At 37.1% G+C, this 20146-nt stretch overlaps 1 protein-coding gene across 7 annotated transcripts in view; it reads right to left on the minus strand.

Moving 5' to 3' along the window:
- The window catches only part of SLC12A1 (solute carrier family 12 member 1), a 101357-nt gene that overhangs the window by 76210 nt on the left and 5001 nt on the right, over positions 1 to 20146 (minus strand). For 4 of the 7 annotated variants that reach the window (XR_649103.4, XM_009210111.3, XM_031668724.1 and 1 more), the window contains 5 exons: positions 9984 to 10115; positions 9754 to 9829; positions 4207 to 4302; positions 1436 to 1575; positions 257 to 367 (listed from right to left, as the gene is read on the minus strand). Coding sequence is in view for 6 of the 7 variants with exons in the window: in XM_009210111.3 (XP_009208375.1) it covers positions 257 to 367; positions 1436 to 1575; positions 4207 to 4302; positions 9754 to 9829; positions 9984 to 10115 (555 nt within the window). In the remaining variant the exon portion in view is untranslated. The other 3 variants (XM_009210113.3, XM_031668725.1, XM_009210116.2) reach the window with 3 other exon arrangements.

A 20146-nucleotide genomic window follows, 5' to 3' on the forward strand; every position in this document is an offset into this window, starting at 1 on the left:
GTCTGTGCATAAGGCAGCCGCTTTGGTGAAAGCACAGAGAGACAAAATACAGCAGTCACGTGACTCATGAGCCCTGAGTCATGACTGCCTGGGCTTCGTGTTTGCAGGCTTGGTGTTCTACCTAGCACTTGCCTGCTCATTTCACCATAGCAGGTAATAACAGCAATTCTTTTTGAATATGGAGTTCCTTCTACTCCTGCAATCTATTCAGGACCTGACTAACCACTGTTGATAATATCATTTTTGAGAAATTTACCTTTGCCTCCCATTCCATTCCAGCTACTGAAATTCCTAGAAGAATCACCACTGTGATGGAGCCTATAATCCGGATGTCATTGGTTGGATCTACCATCATCGAATCACTCTCCTGGGGAAACAAATTTGTAAGTGCTTAGAGATATAGCTTTTTGCATGTGAGTCTTATTGCAATGTTTAACTGTAAAAAGAGTTACTATACAATTACACTTGGGGCCATATAGGATAATAGAAAAATGGAGTATTCATAAATATATGAAGATAAAAATACCTAACTTTTTTTTTTTTCTGTGATAATAGGCCTTTGATAGTCAAGGTTAGGAGTTAGACATTTTAGAATTCATTCTAGCTTTTGAAGCCGTTGTAGTACTAAGTAAAAATACGTATACACATACATACTGTGTTTTATTTCAGAAGAATGACTAGTTATTTCTGTGTGTCAAGGGGAATCCTAGCAGAATAAAAATGAATGGTTTACAGTGTAAATACTGAAAGTTAAGTGGCATCCTATTTAAGAACAGATGACGCAAACCTGATAATGCATCTCTTGAAGGTAATATACCTTATGAACTGTAAGCTTATTTATTTATCTAATTTTTAACTAGAGGTACTTTTTCCAATTGAATTCACTGAATGCTACCATTACTATGAGAAAAGGACTAGAAATTAGTTGATATATCAGCTAATGAATGTGCTTGCACATACAACATCCTCCACTGGACACCTAAACTAGGAAATGTCTAGTTTTCTGGAGTGAGTTATTTTAATTTTTCAACTTTCTTTCCTTCTGGAAATCTATAACCATCATCATAGTACTACTGTTGACAGCAATATCCATTATTTATCTGATGTTTCCTATTTTACATAGTATTTCATGTACATTATTTCATTTGATCTGTGCCACACTTCTGTGAAATACATACAACAGTATGATTACACCATGTTATAGATTTGGAAAACAAAGTCTGGAAGAATAGAGGAACTAATCCAAACCTTCTTGGCTGGTAAACACGAGAACCTAGACTCAAAGCCAGATCTTCTGAGGCCAAGCCCAGGCTCCTTCCACTATATTTATCTTTTTTCCTCTCATTTAGCTGTAATGATATCCCCTAGTGCCCTGAGAAGGCAAACTAAACTAAATTGTGCTGCTTGGCAGAAAAAAAGAAAAGCTTTTAATTACCTTAAGAAGATCTACTACAGTCTCAGCAAATCCCACCACATACATAGCAACAGCCACTGCATTAGCAAAAGCAAAGATCAGGCCTATTGACCCACCGAACTCGGGCCCTAAACTTCTGGAAATAAGATAGTAGGCCCCACCTGAAACAAGAAATGAACATACTTTACATTGAGGAACTGCTAGTTTATATGACCAAATGATTGTGACTATCTGAGAACATTTACAGTGTGAATTATTTCAATATTAATATTACAACTTCCTAATAATTTTAGGAATCCTGTGTTACCCAGTGAATAATGTAGCCCTTCTTGGTACTCTGTACTTAATCTACAATAGAGGTATCCTGACTTAATGAAGCCCAATCTATTAAAACCTAAATGCAAAATATCTACAAATAAGAACACAGCAAACTTTACCAAGAAATGTGTTGACTTTATCAAAATATCGTTGGAGTATTCAAATTAATAATGCAACTGAAGTAAAATTATATATAAAAAATTTCCAGGAGTAGGAAAGTCTAGGTAGAAAATGGAGTAGGTGAAGTTTATCTTTGTTATTCTAACTTCCTTTCTGTTGTGTATATATGTACTATATATATACATACATATATAGATATTTGTACATATATACAATTTCCTGATATACATGTACTGCATAAAACAAGATACCTGTATTATCCATTCTATAAATCAAACTTGCTTTTCTATGTTTTTAGTGAAAGAAGGCATGATACATATATATATATAAACATATATATACAAAACATATATAGGTACATATGTAAAATTTTCTGATATACATGTGCTGCATAAAACAGATATCTATAAAGTGTGATATATTATTCATTCTATAAATCAAGCTTGGTTTTCTATGTTTTTAGCTCAAGAAGGCATGATTATTGCTAAATACCCATATATGTATGAGTGTGGCCAGTAGGTCCCTTGCCTGTTGGCCACTGATAGCACAATGTTTGGGAGTGGCAAGTGGGAAGAAAAGTGGGGAGGGTCTGGAACAATTACTTCTCCCTTGGACATTGAAAAAGTAGTTCTATTAAATATATATAGTTGCATACTTCGGTGCACATGAAGCATTGAACTAGATTGCTCAACTGCCTAGAGGGGTACCTAGGGCAGCTTACTGAAGGTGAAAAGGACTAAATGTTAGGAGGTCTGATTATCACAGACCATAGTAAGATTGACTTCCTATATAGAGGTGGCCTTGGAGGTGGGCAGAGTTGGCACACGAATGACAAACAAACACACCTGAAAACAAAACAAAATTACTTTTTGCTGAGAAGAAATTTGTTTCACTATAGTAACTCTTTTGGGCTCAGGAGTCAAAGACCTCTCTAAAAATGTCGCGTATTGTCTGGGTGGAGCAAATCCCCATTATTTCCTTTGTACAGATTACCTGAAACAAATGAGCTAGCCAGTTACCTAGGTGGGCTGGGTCAACATGAGAGACAGGCAGAAGATGAGAGTGGACGTGTGTCGTGGGCAGGATGGTGTTTTAGAAGGCCCTGAGTAGGAAGACCTGGATAAGGTACCCAAGTTGAGAACCAGAGAAACCAAAGGGGAAAAGGGGGTAGAACAAAGGAAGACAGAAGAACAACGATACATTTCATCCATTTCACTTTCTGCCTAGGCCTGCCTACTCCTAGATTATTTGAAAGTAACTCTTTGCTTATTTATTTACTTATCCCCTTTTAATGATCTTCCCTTGCCTGTTGGCCATTGGGGGCACAGTGTTTGGGGTGAGCCCTGAGGCCTGGGTGCAGGGGTGGTTTACTGAGTGAGAACCATCAGCAATGCCAACTGGGGCACTGAAGAAGACCCATGCTGAGGGGACCTGCGAGAGAGCAAGTGGGTCTCATCCAAGGTACAAAGAAACCATATATTTTGCTATAATATTCCATACCTTCTTACTAGACACTTAGTCACTCTCCACTTTATAAACATGTTTCATTACAAAAAATGGGTGGTGTCAATGAAGATATTCTCATTTTAGTTGAGAAAAGTTTTGCTTTGCTGTTTAAATTTTCGGTTATTTTGTTTTGTTTTAGGATATTGGGGACTAATTAGCAATATGTTAATTTCACTTCCAATAGTAAACTAATTCCAGACATTACTAGTAGCCAAGCCTCTAGTCATAAGTAAATTAATTGGCTTACCTCCTCTTACTACTCCATTCGTGCAAATAGCAGACATAGAAATACCTGTGAGTGTCGTCACTACCACACTCAGGCCAATGATGATGACTCCAAGACCTGCAAAATCCCCCAAGAGAGGTGTTTGGTTCCAGTATTGAGAGAAGTCACCAGTACTTCAGGAGGCAGCAGTCTGAATCTTGTCACAGAAAGATCCACCTCCCTGTGAAAACCTGAAATGTTCTAAAAGATCCCATTTCATGAAGGTCTAGGAAGCACCTGAAATGTACTGAACTTTAAAATGGAAGCCAAATCTGGGAATTGTTTTCCAAGGAACATCAGCTAGAGGAGTGCAGACTAGCCTGAAAAAGAAAAAGTTTACCTAAGGAAGGTGCACATCTGTAAAGCACAACCTACAACGTGTCAGAGAGATCCATTAGAAAAGAGACCAGAGTAGACCTGGACTATTCTCATCGTACCTTAGGTTTTCTTTGGCATCCAGCTCCTCCAGATAGCCAGGCTTCAAGAACATTGGGCTACTTCCTTGTTCCCATCAAAAAGTATAAAAAATTGTTTGCCTACCCGTAGCAAGTGATGAGGGCATTAGATATCTTAGAGATTTTACCTCCACGAACAAACCCGTTAGTTGCTATTGCAGAAGTTGACAACCCAGTAATAGAAGTTACCATGGTGGAAAGAAGAATTATGAGAACTCCAAGACCTGTTAGCAATGAAAGATAGAAGATATTGCATTTTACTTTTCTTCCTTGGATTCCCTATTGCTGCAAACCACACTGCCTTTAATTTAAGTTTTCAGGTCCATGCCTCGGGCTCCAATGGGGTTTCTTTGTGCTAAGGAGAAACTGGTTTGCCTGGCATAAAGACCAAGTCAGAGAACTGCTCATTATGATGAAGGATGGTTTCCAAAAGTAAACACAATCTAAAGTGCAGCCTTGGAAAGGAAAAGTTGACTTATGCTGGTGTCCTGGGGGAGAAACTATCCTGGCTGTGAAAAGAGAAAACATGACATTTGACCTTCTTTCTTGCTTGAAGGAACCGGAATGAGAAAGTTGGGGGTTTGACAAAGGTTAAATCCTTCCCCATTTTTCTTGCATCTCTTTGCCTGATGGGGTAAAAGAAACCAACTTGCATTACCTTTGAAAACACTCCAGAAAGGTCAGTGATGAACTATTAGTGCCTGTGTTGCCTTTACCTTACAAATGAGGGTGCGGGTCACAAGTTTAATTACCTCCTCTGACACATCCATTTGTGGCAATAGCAGAGGTGGATAAACCAGTGATACCAGTCACTGTCACGGCTAAGCCGATGATAATCACACCAAGACCTCAGTTGAAAGAGGAAAAATAAAGGGATTAAATAGTGGAAGAATTCATTGGATCATTTACATAAAAACCAACAAGTCTGGGGTAAACATCAAAGGACCACCTTTGAGTTTAACAAGTTGGCCAGAAAATCACCATGGAGTAAATGCTTAGCTTTGAAGTTTTCTGCTTGTAGTAGCTCTGGTTCCAAGAAACTCAAGAGCTAAAATGTGCAGAACTAAGTTGTACAAAACAAAACCACTAGGGCTGGTCAAAATTTAATGTGTACCCCATCTTCTTCTTCTTCTTTTTAGAGACAGTCTTGCTATTTTTTCCAGGCTGGTCTCAAACTCCTGGCCTCAAGTCATCCTCCTACCTCAGCCTCCCAAGTAACTGGGACTATAGGCTTACACTATTACACCTGACAGAATTCCATCTTTGGAGAAGTTCTAGACACCTATAACATAATAATTGGCCTACAATTCCAAGCTGTCAAGATAACTGAGATTAAATGTTCACCCTTCCAGGCTGCTATCTTTTTACATACATTTGGTCACATAGGGGTGGGGAACTACAGACAGTATAGCAAATTATTCACCTGGCAGATGGGTACAGTGGAAAGAATGAAACTAAATTTCATTAACTTATTGACGGTGTGAATTCTGGAAAGTTACCTGTTATTATAAGTCACTTTAAATAAATAAATAACTGAGCTAAGAAATAGCAATGAAATTAGAAAGAATGCATGTGTAAAGTGACTAGCATAGCACATGGAACACAGTACACACTCAATGATACTGCTTTTTGATCATATCCACAATAGTCATAATACTTACTGCTTTTTAAAAACCTACTCTATATCCAGCTATGTGGCAGGTAATGCAAGAAATACAAGGCACAAATAAAATGAAATTTGAAAAAGTGCCCCAAGGATTTTATGGTTCAGAGGGTTGACGATTATAAGGAGAGGGAGAAAGTGGTAGAGGCCAGAATTCAATGAAGGCGTGACTGCTTTCAGCTTCAAGAAACACATAGCCAGGAGGCTACAGAAGGGTATCACAATATACCACTTTGGCATAAGGATTATTTGGACAACTGAAAAAAAGTAGATACAAGAAAAGCTCTCGATCCCCTTCCTATTTACCTAAAAACAGGACATGAATTTGTCCTCCCTCCCCTCTCTACCAGGAAGTGGTGTCTCTGATCACCAGAGACAATTTTGGATGCTTATCAGCCTGACAAAGGCACCACAGGCATCTACACAACAAGCTTTGCTGACTAGCTCTTAACTTCCATTCCTTTCCTTATATATTTATCTTGCCAGCATTCGCCACCCTATGAATGAAAAGTCCTTTTCCTTTGTCTTGTCACCTCTCTACAATTTAATTGTTCTTTTGTTAAGATGATGTGTAAGCCCATGTTCTAACCACCCCTTTAAGTCACTCATCACTGACTGGTCCCAAGTGTGTGTACCATGTACATGTTAACAAATTCTGTTTTTCTCTTATTGATCTGACTTTTGTCAGTCTATTTTATAGGCCCCCAGCCAATTAACCTAAGATGGGTAGAAGATAACCATTTTTCCCTCCCTACAATACCCTCTCTAATGGAGGCCAACCCAGAATTCAGGGAGAGGGCTGTGGAGTCACAGCCACTGAACTCACTCTGGCTCCATCCAGAATGCTCTGGTCTGGGCTTTTTGGTAAGTTCCGCTATGTAAAGTGAATGCTCCATAGTTGTTGTTGGCAGTCTCTCTTGTCCCAAGGATGGTTAGAAGGGTAGTTAGCCAAGAGAGGCTGTTATCTCTCTGGCGATGTCCGAAGAGAAGGGAAAGTGGAAGGAGGTTAAGGGCAGCAGTGGGAATGAGTCAAGGTATTAAAGGGTGGTTCTTTTGAAGCTCTTGGCCATACCCTGTCTCTAACAGGAGGCTCTAGGCTTTTTTGCAGGTTAAAGTGCAGTGGGAAGAGGCTAACTAAGCAGAGGCTGCAAACTTAGACCACATTGCTTTGGACCCCGTAGACTCTTAAAAGCTAGGGGTTGTAAAAAATAGTTGGACTAAATTCTTCATATCTGTTGCAGGGATACTGTGGTGAGCAGCGCCTCTATATCACTATGTGGCTTCAGGTCCTTGTGCCACTAAAGGTGATTTGTTTTGCATTTGTTTTGCTCCTGACTTTGTTTTGAAGAGGCTTGATAGAAAATGTTTAGCATACCCCAGAAACTCTACAGGACCATATAATTTGCATCTCATAACATTAAACCTACTCCAACCTTATTATTTCCTCACCATTATTTTCCTTTTGACTCTAACTTTTTCCAACAATTCTTAATTCATCCTTTTGCATTGTATATATTTCTGAAACCATTTGAAATCTTGGAACAAAGTTTTAATACTTTTGAACAGCAAGGGATTTGCTTCTCTCTCATAATCAAAAATAAAATCCCAGGGTAGAAGGCAGCTGGGAGCACATTCAGTTCGTTGTTTTCTGAAATTGTGGTTCTTGAACCACCTGCTTCAGGAAATGCCTGGGGTGCTTATTAAAAATGCTCAGACCTACTGAGTTTGGATCTTTAAAAGTAAATCCCAGGATTCTGCAGTTTCCTAACCTAACTTCCCAGATAATTCTTATGCATCCCTCAGTAAGACAACTAAGCTACCCTCAGCCTATTTAACTTGTGTCTGCCTGTTCAGAAAGGTACTTTAGCTTTATCTTCAAAGAATTCATTGGGTAGGAATTAACCTGCTCCTTAATATTTAGAAAAGAAAGGGAAACACTGAATATAAGTGACTTGCTTCAGGTCATACCGGCTTTTCACACCCAACATCCTTGCTTGATGGTTAAATTTATTGGAAACCATCTTGCCCCAGCAAAGTCTCCAAGATAGAGAAGAACAACTAGACAGCATTATCAGCTCATTCCACCCTTTGCTTTTGGGAACAAGACAGCCAAAACTCATAGCCCAGAATGGTTACCCAAGGGCTGTAGCTACTGTTACTCCTGGCTCCAGATTCCTTCTGGCTCTATTCCCAGGGTCTCGACTTGAAAACGTATTTAGTTTTCTTCCTCAATCTACCCCCAAAGCAAGAACAAATAGATGTATTTGTTTCTTTTCTTTCCTGATAAGGAAAACCCAAATGGGACCCAGATGGTGACTTAACTCATTTAGTTTTAGGTTCATAGCAAAGGCCAGTAAAACTGAGTAAGGTTGACAATAAGTTTCTAGTACTCACTAAAGTCTATCTTCCGAGAATTAAAAAAAAGAAAAGAAAAACACAAACCTCCATTCAAAGGAAAACCCATTGAACACTTACTAGGTAGAATTTTAGTCTCTTCTAATATATAATTTCACTACTTCAATATAAAGATCTATATTAAAATAAAATTAATGTCTGATAGTATAATAAACTGTTTAGCAGAAGATAGGATTCTTCATTCTCTACGGTTTTGCAATAAACTCAAAACTGCGTTGACTGTGAAGAGTAATGTAAGATCTGATTAAAGTTCAGATTCTTGCCCAAACATACGGATGTTAAATAAGTTGCATTAAAAAGAATTACTCTTGCCCTTGGCTACTCTCACACCTCCAAACAAAGTAATGTTTCTTGATGATCTCAATAAGTTACTAAACTACCCTTAAAAACCTAATTTTGCATGAAACCCTGGAGCAAAACCTTGGCAATATTAAGATGCAGATTTTCCATGGAATGGCATATACTTATTTTGGACCCTGCGGCTGTGAGCATTCATTTGCTATGCTTCATAAAACCGGCAAGCAGCCCTCTGTCAGGAACCCAGCAGTTGCCAAACATGAAACATGGAAAAACTATGGGAACTGGCTCCAGTTTTTCAATTTACAGCTTAGCCCTTTCTTTTCTGAGTTAGTCTTCCGGTGATGCTGAATGTGTTTTGAAGAGCAAAGTCAATAAATAATGACCAACTACCTTCCAAAATGTGAATTGAGATACCTTCTGGAGTGCTATCTGAAGGCACAATAGAACTTCCGTATTCTTGAGACTAAGTCTTCTCCAGAGAGTGAATTCATAATGTATTTCCCATATATGGAATAGAACATCATTAATTTTTATCTCATTAAATGGGGAACTTTAATAAAATTCCATTATATTTTTCATAAAAACTTTACTAATATAGTTTCAACAAAAAAAGATTGGCTAGAAGAAATAATATTTAAAATGGAGTGTAATATTTAAAACATTAAACAATCACTCAAAATAATGTCATTATTATCCATTTTTCATTTAGAAAAAATAACAGTAATATACATATTATCTTAGTCATTTCATTTTTCCCTTTAAGCTCATATCTGGCAATACTCGATTAGCCTTTGTTTTCTGACTGCTGGTACCTGAAAGTAACACAATTATTTTCTTTGGAAAAAGTTCAACAATTCAGCATTTTTATTAGTCAGGTCACATTTTCTTTCACCAGTTTTCCCACAAGATATTTTTGTTCAGTGACGTTTTACCAATCATCCCAAGAAGGATACTCTGTAACAAATGAGAGGCAAATGTCAATATGTCCCCAAATACAAATGTTATTATCCAAAATTAACGTGCTATTATATGTCTGTATACCTAAAACTCTATCAAAAGATAGAGATATCTCCTTGAGCATTCGCCTGTTTGACAAGCTGGAAAATTCCAGTCTCACAGGAGTTAACTCTTCACCTTTGCTTTCTGACAAACATCGTCAAAGAAGCAAAGTAAAAGCAGCTCAACTGTAAATTATTTCTGTGACCTTCATCTCACATTCAGTACTAATGGTGAAAAAAGGTTGCTCATTGAATTTATAATTTATATCAAAATTATTTAGGAGGGGAAAAATGCTTACCAATTCCAGCTTCTCCAACAATCCAGGAGAGGCGAATGAAGAGCATGACTCCCCAGATGTTCAGCATGCATCTTACCTGTGGATAGAAGTGGTATTGAAAGGAGACAGGACAATGATAGTGGGACAAAACCCGTAGCTCTTCATAATGCTGTGCCCAGGCCTTGTTCACTCTTAATCCACTAGAACATTTAATGGATAGTTTTAATTTGTAAACAGAGGAGCTTTCTCACCAGCACACCTTTCACCCATCCAAACTTCACGACACCAGCTTGATCGTCTTCCTTATTTTCAGCTTGCTCATCTCCAGGTATCCCATCACCGTTAGCAACTCTGTCAGCTGAACTTGGGGTGACTGCCACATTCTGCATTTTATAGACAGCAAAAACACAGTAACTGGTCAACGAACAAAGGGATCCATAAAACTTTTCAAGGCAAATCAAAACAATTGAAATAAAACTTAAAATACCAAAAAATAAAAAAGAAAAAGAAAAATAAACCCAAACAAACTAAATATATTCTGAGCATTTTAATGAAACTTATATTTTTTGCCCTGGAAGCTGAAAGGTTTGTTTTGTGAGTCATCTTAAAGTGTTTTTTAGGGCTGCAGGAGTGGTGAAGGAAACCTGAGCTGTTCTTCCACTAGTGAGAATATTCCCTCTGGTGAAAAGTCAGATTTGAATAAGTTTAGTACATAAGAAGAACAAAAGAGAGAAGGGCTACAAGGAAGGGAGAGCCAGAGTAAATGAGGGTCTTTGGAAGTCATGTTATGACCAAAGAGAGAACCTTCCTGAGCTAAGCAGAGGATCTGCACTTCTGTCAGTAAAACTCCCTGTACTTCATTTTATTCATCTCTCTCTCTCTCTCTCTCTCTCATCTATCTATTATCTATCTATCTATCTATTATCTATCTATCATCTATCTATTATCTATCTATCATCTATCTATTATCTATTATCTATCTATCATCTATCTATTATCTATCTGTCTGTCTATCTATCTGTCTGTCTATCTATCTATCTATCTATCTATCTATCTATCTATCTATCTACCTAATCTTTTTTTTTCTTGAGATGGAGTCTCGCTCTGTTGCCTGGGCTGGAGTACAGTGGCCGGATGTCAGCTCACTGCAAGCTCCGCCTCCTGGGTTTAGGCCATTCTCCTGCCTCTGCCTCCCGAGTAGCTGGGCCTACAGGCGCCTGCCACCTCGCCCGGCTAGTTTTTTGTATTTTTTAGTAGAGACGGGGTTTCATCTTGTTAGCCAGGATGGTCTCGATCTCCTGACCTCGTGATCTGCCTATCTCGGCCTCCCAACGTGCTGGGATTACAGGCCTGAGCTACCGCGCCCGGCCTATCTTTTTTTTTTTTTTTGAGACAGTCTTGCTCTGTCGCCCAGGCTGGAGTACAGTGGCACAATCTTGGCTCACTGCAGCCTCACCTCCCTGGTCACCCATCCCAGCCTCCATTACTAAGTTATTTTCCACCATCTTTTATTTCCATTCCATATTTGTCCTTTCCATGTCCACTCCGTCTCTGTTCCCTGCTTCCATTTATTCCATCCTGTCTCCTTCAAGTCTTCAGTGTTTCCTGTTTCTTTCTTTCCTTCTTCTTTCTTTCTCCCTCTTTTCTTTCTTTCTCTCTCTCTCTCCTTCCTTCCTTCCCTTCCTTCCTTCCTTCTTCCTTCTTCCTTCCTTCCCTTCCTTCCTTCCTTCCCTCTCTCCCTCCTCCACTCCTCCCTCCCCACCCTCCTCCACCCTTCCTTCCTTCCTTCCTTCCTTCCTTCCTTCCCTTCCTTCCTTCCTTCCTTCCTTCCTTCCTTCCTTCCTCTTTCTTTCTTTCTCTTTGACAGAGTGTTGCTCTGTTGCCCAGGCTGGAGTGCAGTGGCATGAATTTGGCTCACTGCAACCTCCATGTGTCCCAGATTCAAGTGATTCTCCTGCCTCAACCTCCAGAGTAGCTGGGACTACAGGTGCGCACCACCACACCCAGGTGGTATTTTCCCAGTGAGAGCCGGGGCTTCACCATGTTGGCAGGATGGTCTTGATCTCTTGACCTCATGACCCACCCGCCTTGGCCTCCCAAAGTGCTGAGATTACAGACATGAGCCACCACACCTGGCCAACATGTTTTCTAAGAAAACAAAACAAAAAAGTTAAAAGTATTCCACAAAAGTTTAAATGCACTGGATGACGACAAGAATGTTATCCTGTAGAAGTTTCTTTGAGATTCACTTATGCCTTTGCCTGAGAATTGTTGAATGTGCTAGTATCTTATAGAAGATAAGAAGTTTCATAACTGATTACCAGTTGAGTAGAAATAAGAAGTAGGTAGTATAAATAAGGGTTTAAACTTTTAAAAGGTTTTTTCCTGTGACCTGACTTTGAAAAAGACTTCCATTCTCATGAGGATAGTATCTGAGTTCAACAGGTGAGGAAACAGCTCCTTTTCTGTAAATTGAGAATAGTTTCTATCTCTAATTTCTCTTTAAGATATGGATTTGAATAATTTCAGATGCACCTACTCAATTTAGCTTATCTGGCTTCTACCTGGCCCTTTGTGTAGACTGTACTTCTTTGAGCTCTGAAAAAGGTTTTCTTTTCTAGGAAATATTTTGAAACCACTAGGGAAGTCTCTTAGATTGAGCCCTCAATTACCACGATTATAGAATGACTGTATCTTATTTAAGTGATCTAAACTGGTTTAAGCCTAGGATAATATGTTCTGATATCACTAGTTAAGAAGTCTTAGATAAAGCCATTTTTTCTTCCTCTAAAATGGGACTGGTGTGAAATAAACATCCATAGTTATTATGAAAGGTTCATTTTAGGATGATTGAAGCTCTTGCCCTTGCCATACTCAAAGGCTCTTGCTTCTTTGGGTTAAAATATAGCTTACCCATGGTAAACTGCCCTCATTTGGGCTATATACTCCAAGTGACTTTGACTTCCTGTCTTCTTCTTCCAGCCTGTTCTTCTCCTTGTCTTTTTATTTATTTTTCCTTCCCAAGGTGAGTGCATTTTCTTTGCCTTTGTAAGGATTTCTTCTCAAACTTTCTTCTTCCATGATACCTTGTTCATAATACTATTGTGACACTTGGATAACCAACATAATACAGTGTCTTAAGAGTCATTGTGTGACAAATGAATCAGAGAAAGATTCAGCACTTAATTACCATTATTATAGGATGATTCTAAGTTGTGGGCTACTTTTTCTCAGTACCAACCAAAGGCTTGGCATATAGCAGGCCATCAATAAACAGTGCTGAATCAGCCAGGCACAGTGGCTCAGACCTGTAATCCCAGCACTTTGGAAGGCTGAGGCAGGAGGATTGCTTGAGCCCAGAAGTTCGAGACCAGCCTAGGCAACATGGCGAAACCCTGTCTCTACAGAAAATAGAAAAAATTAGCGGCATATGGTGGCATGCACCTCTAGTCCCAGCTACTTGGGAGACTGAGGTGGGAGGATCCCTTGAGCTGGAGAGGTCAAGGTCAAGGCTGCAGTGAACCACAAATGTGCTACTGCATTCCAGCCTGGGTGACAGAGTGAGACCCTATCTCAAGCAAACAAACAAAAACAACAATAACAAAACAATGTGAATTCATGAGGTGGACTTGAAAGTTCGTGATCTCTACCACTTAAGAGCAGATATCCTAGTTTCTTATCCATTCTTGCCTCCTACTTCTTTTATCTTCCATCTCTATGGGATAGCTCATTTCTTATTGCTTCTTCTGGGTAGGTCACATTTAAAAGGGAAGAAGAGGAGAATGAATCCTAAGACAGATTATTTTATTATTTTCTGACAGTATTGGGAAAAAATGGAATAACAGAAGAGATTGAAGTTAATAATTAAAATTTAGTTTTTAATTACCTGAAGAATATGTTAATCTTAGATATCCTCAGTCCTTATTTGCACAAATAATTGAAAGCTAACATAATATATTCACACCAGTGTAAGAATAAAGACAGTCCAAAAAATTGAGGCTAACCGAGTGGGGCAGAAAACTGGTTATCTATACCAGCTACAAATGCAAACCAAGTATGTAATTCAAAATTTTCTACTTTTTAAAAAACGAAAAGAAATTGGTGCAATAAATTGGGTTTAGATATGGACCCTTACATTTTAATGTTATATTTAATCTTTGGAGAATATCATATTTCTAATATTTGCAATATAAGTATTTGTTAGCAATAGTTGCACCCCAACTTTCTGGGAACTGAATCACAGGAGTGTTTTAGTAATGTATTTTACTTAATGGAATATCTATAGAATATTATTTCAATATATAATCAGTATAAAAATATTAGGAAATATTTTACATTCTGTTTGTAATACTAAGTCTTTGATATTCAGTGTGTATTTTCCACTGGCAGTACATCTCAATTTGGATTAGCCACGTTCCAAGTGCTCAGTAGCCCCATGTGGTTAGTGGTTACCCTATTGGACAGCACAGGTCTATACAATGCAGTCAATTTCAGATGCATGAAACATTTGAGGCTGTTTTTCCAGTCCATTAAAAATTCTGTTTTTCTCTGAAAGAATTCTATACACATATGGCAGCTGAATAGGTCAAATGTAACTTTCATTCTTTCATTACTGAAATGTATAATCAGTGAGAGCAGGGAATTGAGGAATGTGTTAAAATGTCCATGAATGTTGAAGGGATTATTTGGTTAGGAGATCCATTTATTTGGCTTGATTTGAGAAAAACTTTTTAAAAAACTGTCAATATTGTAGTTAATCAAGATCCCATAGCCAGATCATCAGCAGTTACTCACTTTGGGAGAGGGCAGTTTTCATTGTGTAGATTAATTGGGGATCCCAAGAGACACAGCCTTAGTCGCTTGCCTTTTTTAAAGTTGGTCTTGGGAATAAAACCCATGTTTTCTGATTAAGCTTGAAGATTTGGTCTGGGAAATTGCTCTGCTACCTGATAAACTCCAATGGTGATTGTGACCCTTAGATATGAATTGATGAGAATATCCAAGACTGTAAACAAATCTTACAAAGTAGGCTAAAGGATGAATAGGGCATTTAAAATTTCCTCTAAAATGAACATTCCTTCCTGATGGATGCCCTCTCTGGTCACAGTTTAATGGTTCTTCAATTTATCACTAGGACTTCACAATATGATGCAAGAAGAATATTCTATGAGAGGATGGCAGAGAAACCACTATATGTGCAAGTTAGTAAAGCAATCATTTTCTAAATTATTCAAAAGTGTAGTCAATGCAGGGTGTTCAACTCTCCCTTAGGTATGAATAATATGTTCAACCCACTAGAGTTTCAAAGTTTTAAATATATTTATACCACAGAGGGGAAAACAACCTCAAATGTATACTTCTTTTGTTGACTATTAAGGTCTGATAGTAAATTTACAAGCACAGAAGCCATTTCCATTGCTTTGTAGGAGCCAAAAAAATCTGGCACCATAAACTAGGATACTTGGAATCTAGTTTTGGTTGTGCAATTAATTCAGGGTGCATCCTCCTTCAAGGTGTTTAACAGTGCTTGAATACTGCCAATAAGAATAAATCCAGTGGCTTTTGTGAAAATCTTATCTTGAAGTAATTTACTCTAAGGCAAAATTGTTTTTCTCTGTTTGCCATCTTACTGTTCTGACATGGCAAAGCAAACCTTGATTTTACTCTTTAATAAATGCCTCCTTAGTAAATCAGAACAGCATTGTAAACTCATCTTATCATCAAAGTACTGAACATGACTTTGGGTGGAGGGTTTGTGGGGACTTGATGGCTATGAGCTGTGTAGCAAGTGGCCTACAGTCTCCTGGTTGGTTCATGTTCTTGAGGCCAAAGTCTCAAAGACTAAAAGTTTTATGATTGCTGCCTGAAACCAGTTTTTCCCGTCATACATTGAATTAATTTGTTCACACTCCCATTACCATAAATGATGACCCATAACCTTTTATAAATGTATTCTAAATTATGTAGCTTTAGGGAATGATTATTTATTTACTAAGAATTTTACCTGTGTGTTAAAGATTCAGGAAAAGTAAAATAAAGTATGTTTAAAAAATGAAAAGAAAGAAAGACCACTTAATAAAAGATTATCTCCACTCCAGTTTTAACAAACTAATGAATCTTCAATCACATGCAGTTTAAAGGGCAATGAGTTCTTGATAATGAAAGATTAAATTATTTTATTTAATATGTAATGTGATTTTCAGACCCCAGAAACATATCAGATACCTTTATAGCTATTATCAAAGCAGAGGAAAATAAATATATTTGTTCTTTAAGTTCCAGCTAGATACTATTTGTTACTTAAATCTTTATGGGGCAAGGAAAATAAATATATTTATTCTTTAAGTTCCAACTAGATAATATTTGCTACTTACACATTCTTTCGAATTTTGAACCTTTAATCTCAGGTTGATAGAATTCTTAGACGAGAGACAGTTCCATAAATATTTACACCTAGATGATCCTCCTGTTGTTTTAAACTTTCTTTTATTATTGTCATATTCAAACATATGTAAAAGTAATGAGAATAACAAAATAAATCTCAGATACTCATTATTGAGTTTCAACAATGATCAACATATGGTGAAACTTATTCCACCTAACCTAAGCCCCTCCCACTCCTGCCACTCAGTTATCTAAATGCTAATCCCAGTAAGAACCAGATGATTCCTAAGCTTCATTTCAGAATGAAAAACATATGAGTCTAATCATATTTCCATACTTTACTGATCAATATTATGTTTATACATTTCTATCCCTTTGGGATAAAAGGCAATATTTTAAATTATGAAAATGAAAGTCTTTTTTTTCTTATTTTGAAAGTTATTACACATTATGCCTATAAATCACTACCAATGGTCACAATTTGTAATCATAATACATTTACTATAGCTGAAACCACATATCTCACACACAAATTGACTTGTGTTTTTGATAATTTAGGACAAAAGTTAGCTATGTGCAATGAACTGGCTATGAAAAAGAAAACGGAAAGGTTCTTAATATTTTCCAAGTATAAGTTTAAGGGAACTACTACTCTTCTTGCCATCTATTACTAAACTATTTATAATAAAAAATTCTTTTTGGTTTTTGTTTTTTCCCACAGATTGTTTTAACAGTGTGAGCTCCCCAGGGAACTGGCCTTGAGTACTAAGAAACTCTAACTAAAGTATCAGAATGAACTCTTAGTTGCAGAGTTTCACTCCAACAAATATTTTAGGGGTGGCTTCTGGTCACTGGTCATGAAGGCGTTTATTGCTTCAATTTTAATGTCTATTTTATTTGGCTGTTTGTTAGTTTAGCAATTATTTCTAATTTCAGATATCCCCAATTTGAATGCCAAAGTTGCAAATTTGAACTTTGAAACACTGTAGAACAGGTTATTTTCTAGAGAAAACATTTGTACATTTTTGTCCTTTTATAGAAGATAAGCATTTAATACATTGATTTATGTGGTTTAATGTTTGTTAACTTGACTACATTTCCCTTGTTCGTATCCATAACAATGTCGTTTGACTTATAAAATTCTAGAGGAGGCCGGGCGCAGTAGCTCACGCCTGTAGTCCCAGCACTTTGGGAGGTCGAGGTGGGCGGATCACAAGGTCAGGAGATCGAGACTATCTTGGCTAACAAGGTGAAACCCGTCTCTACTAAAAATACACACACACACACACACACAAAAAAAAAAAAAAAAAAAAAAAATAGCCGGGCATGGTGGTGGTGCCTATAGTCCCAGCTACTTGGGCGGCTGAGGCAGGAGAATGGCGTGAATCCGGAAGGCGGAGCTTGCAGTGAGCCGAGATCATGCTGCTGTGCTCCAGCCTGGGCGACAGAACGAGACCCCGTCTCAAAAAAAAAAAAAAAAAAAAAAGTTATAGAGGAAAGAGGTCAAGTCACTTTAACTCACTTTACACAGAAACTCTTGTAAATACATGCTTAATAAATGTTTCTGATGATGACAATGAAAATGATTGAGACATAATTCCATAGGACAAGCAATACGATTTTTTGTCACAGTCTCAGAAAATAGGACTGAAACAAGGAAGAGCCTCCTGCTCAGCCCATCATGACAGTGTGATTTTCTTCTTCGTGCCTGAGTCCCACCATTCTCTACAGCTGTTGAACAAGTTAATGAAAAGTGCCGTGGGAAAGCAGACTGAGGATGGAAAGTAGAACTGAAGGGCAAGGACTCTGGAGTCCTGCAGACATGAGTTCAACTTACCAGCCATGTGACCTTGGTTTCTTGACCTTGGAAGTTCATTGACTTTTGCAAGTCTTTGTTTTCTCTTCTAAAAGATCTGTAGCATTTTATAAAACTTTCACCATCCACAAAAAAGCAATAATAATAGTACCCCCTTGAGGCATTGTTGTTAAGGATTGAGTGAGAATTTTTTAAGTGCGAGCACAGTGTCTGAAACATAACAAGTTCTCCATAAAAAGTTGGTTATTACTACACTGCATTTAAAGCTAATGCTTTTATTTACAAATTGTTTGTAGTTGTTAACAGCATAATGATCCAAATATATAGTCATTCCATTGATTTTTGTTTTGGATTAGTTTCTATAGAGTTAGCTTCTTTAAGAAAAACATTTGTCTTAATTTTATAGTATTTTATACTTTTCATAGATAGCTTATTTCAATGACACATGGCTTTGATAGAAAGTCTCTGTATTTCCTTGAATCCTTTTAAATTATATTTTTCTGAAATGCTAACAACAATGGTGGTTAGTAAGGTTGCAAAGGAGTTCCATTTTGGTTAGTCCTGTAGTAAGGAATTGTATGAAAAGTTGGCCACAGGAATTAGGCTGGATACTGAAAGCAAAATTCTCTTTACAAAGTAAAGGCACTAGATTAATCTTTGCCAGATGCCAAATAATTATTACATGTGCTTTAATATGGAAAGATCTCCAGGGTATGTTTGGTAAAAACTGCAGAGTGCAGAACAATGTGGAAAATACGTTCTAGTACATGTTTGAAAATAAATGTAAACAGAAAGTTAGATTGATAGGAATCCAGATATTTATAGATATATGTGTATGTTTATATAAGCCTAGAACATTTCTGGAAGGATTTACAAGAAACTGTCAGTAATGATTGTGCTAGAGAGAATAACTGAATATTGATGTTAGATGAGAAACATTTTATTACATATTTTTTAGTACTTGTTAAATATTTTATTAGTATTTATTTTACTTTTAAAATAAAAAGCTAGTATAAAAATTAGCACTATCATCAATGATCATTTATTGAATTCTTACTCATTGTAAGGGTAGACTTTATACTCATAGAAACCAATGTTCACAAGCATCTTGCAAGACAAGTAGAAGTTATGTAGCTCGTACAAGAGCTTGTACAGAGCAAGTAAAGGATAGTTGTTTCTCCTGCTCTTAAGTAGAGTTTTCAGAAATTTATAATTCATGGTCACCAGTATAGGTAGGTATTTAGCTCTTTACTAACATAGATAATAAAAATAATTTATTCAATTATGATCTCAAGTCATTGGGATTACAAATTCTGTCACTATCTATCACACCTATAATTTCATTTAAGGTAAAGCCTTCAAATAATGTCTTTCAAACCTGTTTTTTATTTTACCTATTAGAATAATTTTGTCATGTAACTTTTTTCTCGCTTGGAAATTATAACCAAAATTTACACAAAATCCAATTGGTTTTCTGACTAACCATGTTCTGCCATTCAGTATGAATGTGCTATTGCTATTATAACTTTTAAAAGCATTATAAATCACAGTTACAAAAAGTATTATCTAGCTTATACTATGTCAATTACCTTCTACTTTTAAATGATTTAAGTAAACACTATTATTTATATTTTTTGCATACAAAATCTGTGAAGGGTCTGGGTATTAATCATGTAATGTTTGTTCTGTTGATGATTTCTAGTTGTGATTTGAGGAACTACCATAAAAATGTCAAGGGCCACAAGGAGGTGGCAGCATAGCTACAGCACATTGCAGGTTTTCACTTCTTATATTTGAGGGGGGAAAAGTAAGGGAGTAGCTGAGTCAAATTCACTAGCAAACAATAAAGAGATAAACTGAAGAAGGCCCAAGCTGCTACACATGGAGAGGCAGGCTAGGCCGTACAATTTCAGCAACACTAGAATGGGTCTGGCTGCAGCAATGTGCACATTGTAGATTGTGTGGTTGAATCTGACTTCTACTCCCAATTTGGCTATGTAGATACGTCTTCATGATTTAATCAAGATGAAGTTTCCTAGATAACCGAGCATCAAGTCTATACAAAGAGTAGCTTATTACTATACGCGTTCAAAATGATTATTCAGAGCTTAGGCCTAATTTTTAATATTTTAATTTGCCATTCCTTTGTGTCTAAGAAAAAAATGCTTTAAGTCAAAGTTCAGTCTTTTTTTTTTTTTTTTTTTTTTTTTTTTT

This window comes from Papio anubis, chromosome 7, assembly GCF_008728515.1.
Source record: "Papio anubis isolate 15944 chromosome 7, Panubis1.0, whole genome shotgun sequence".
NCBI lineage: Eukaryota > Metazoa > Chordata > Mammalia > Primates > Cercopithecidae > Papio > Papio anubis.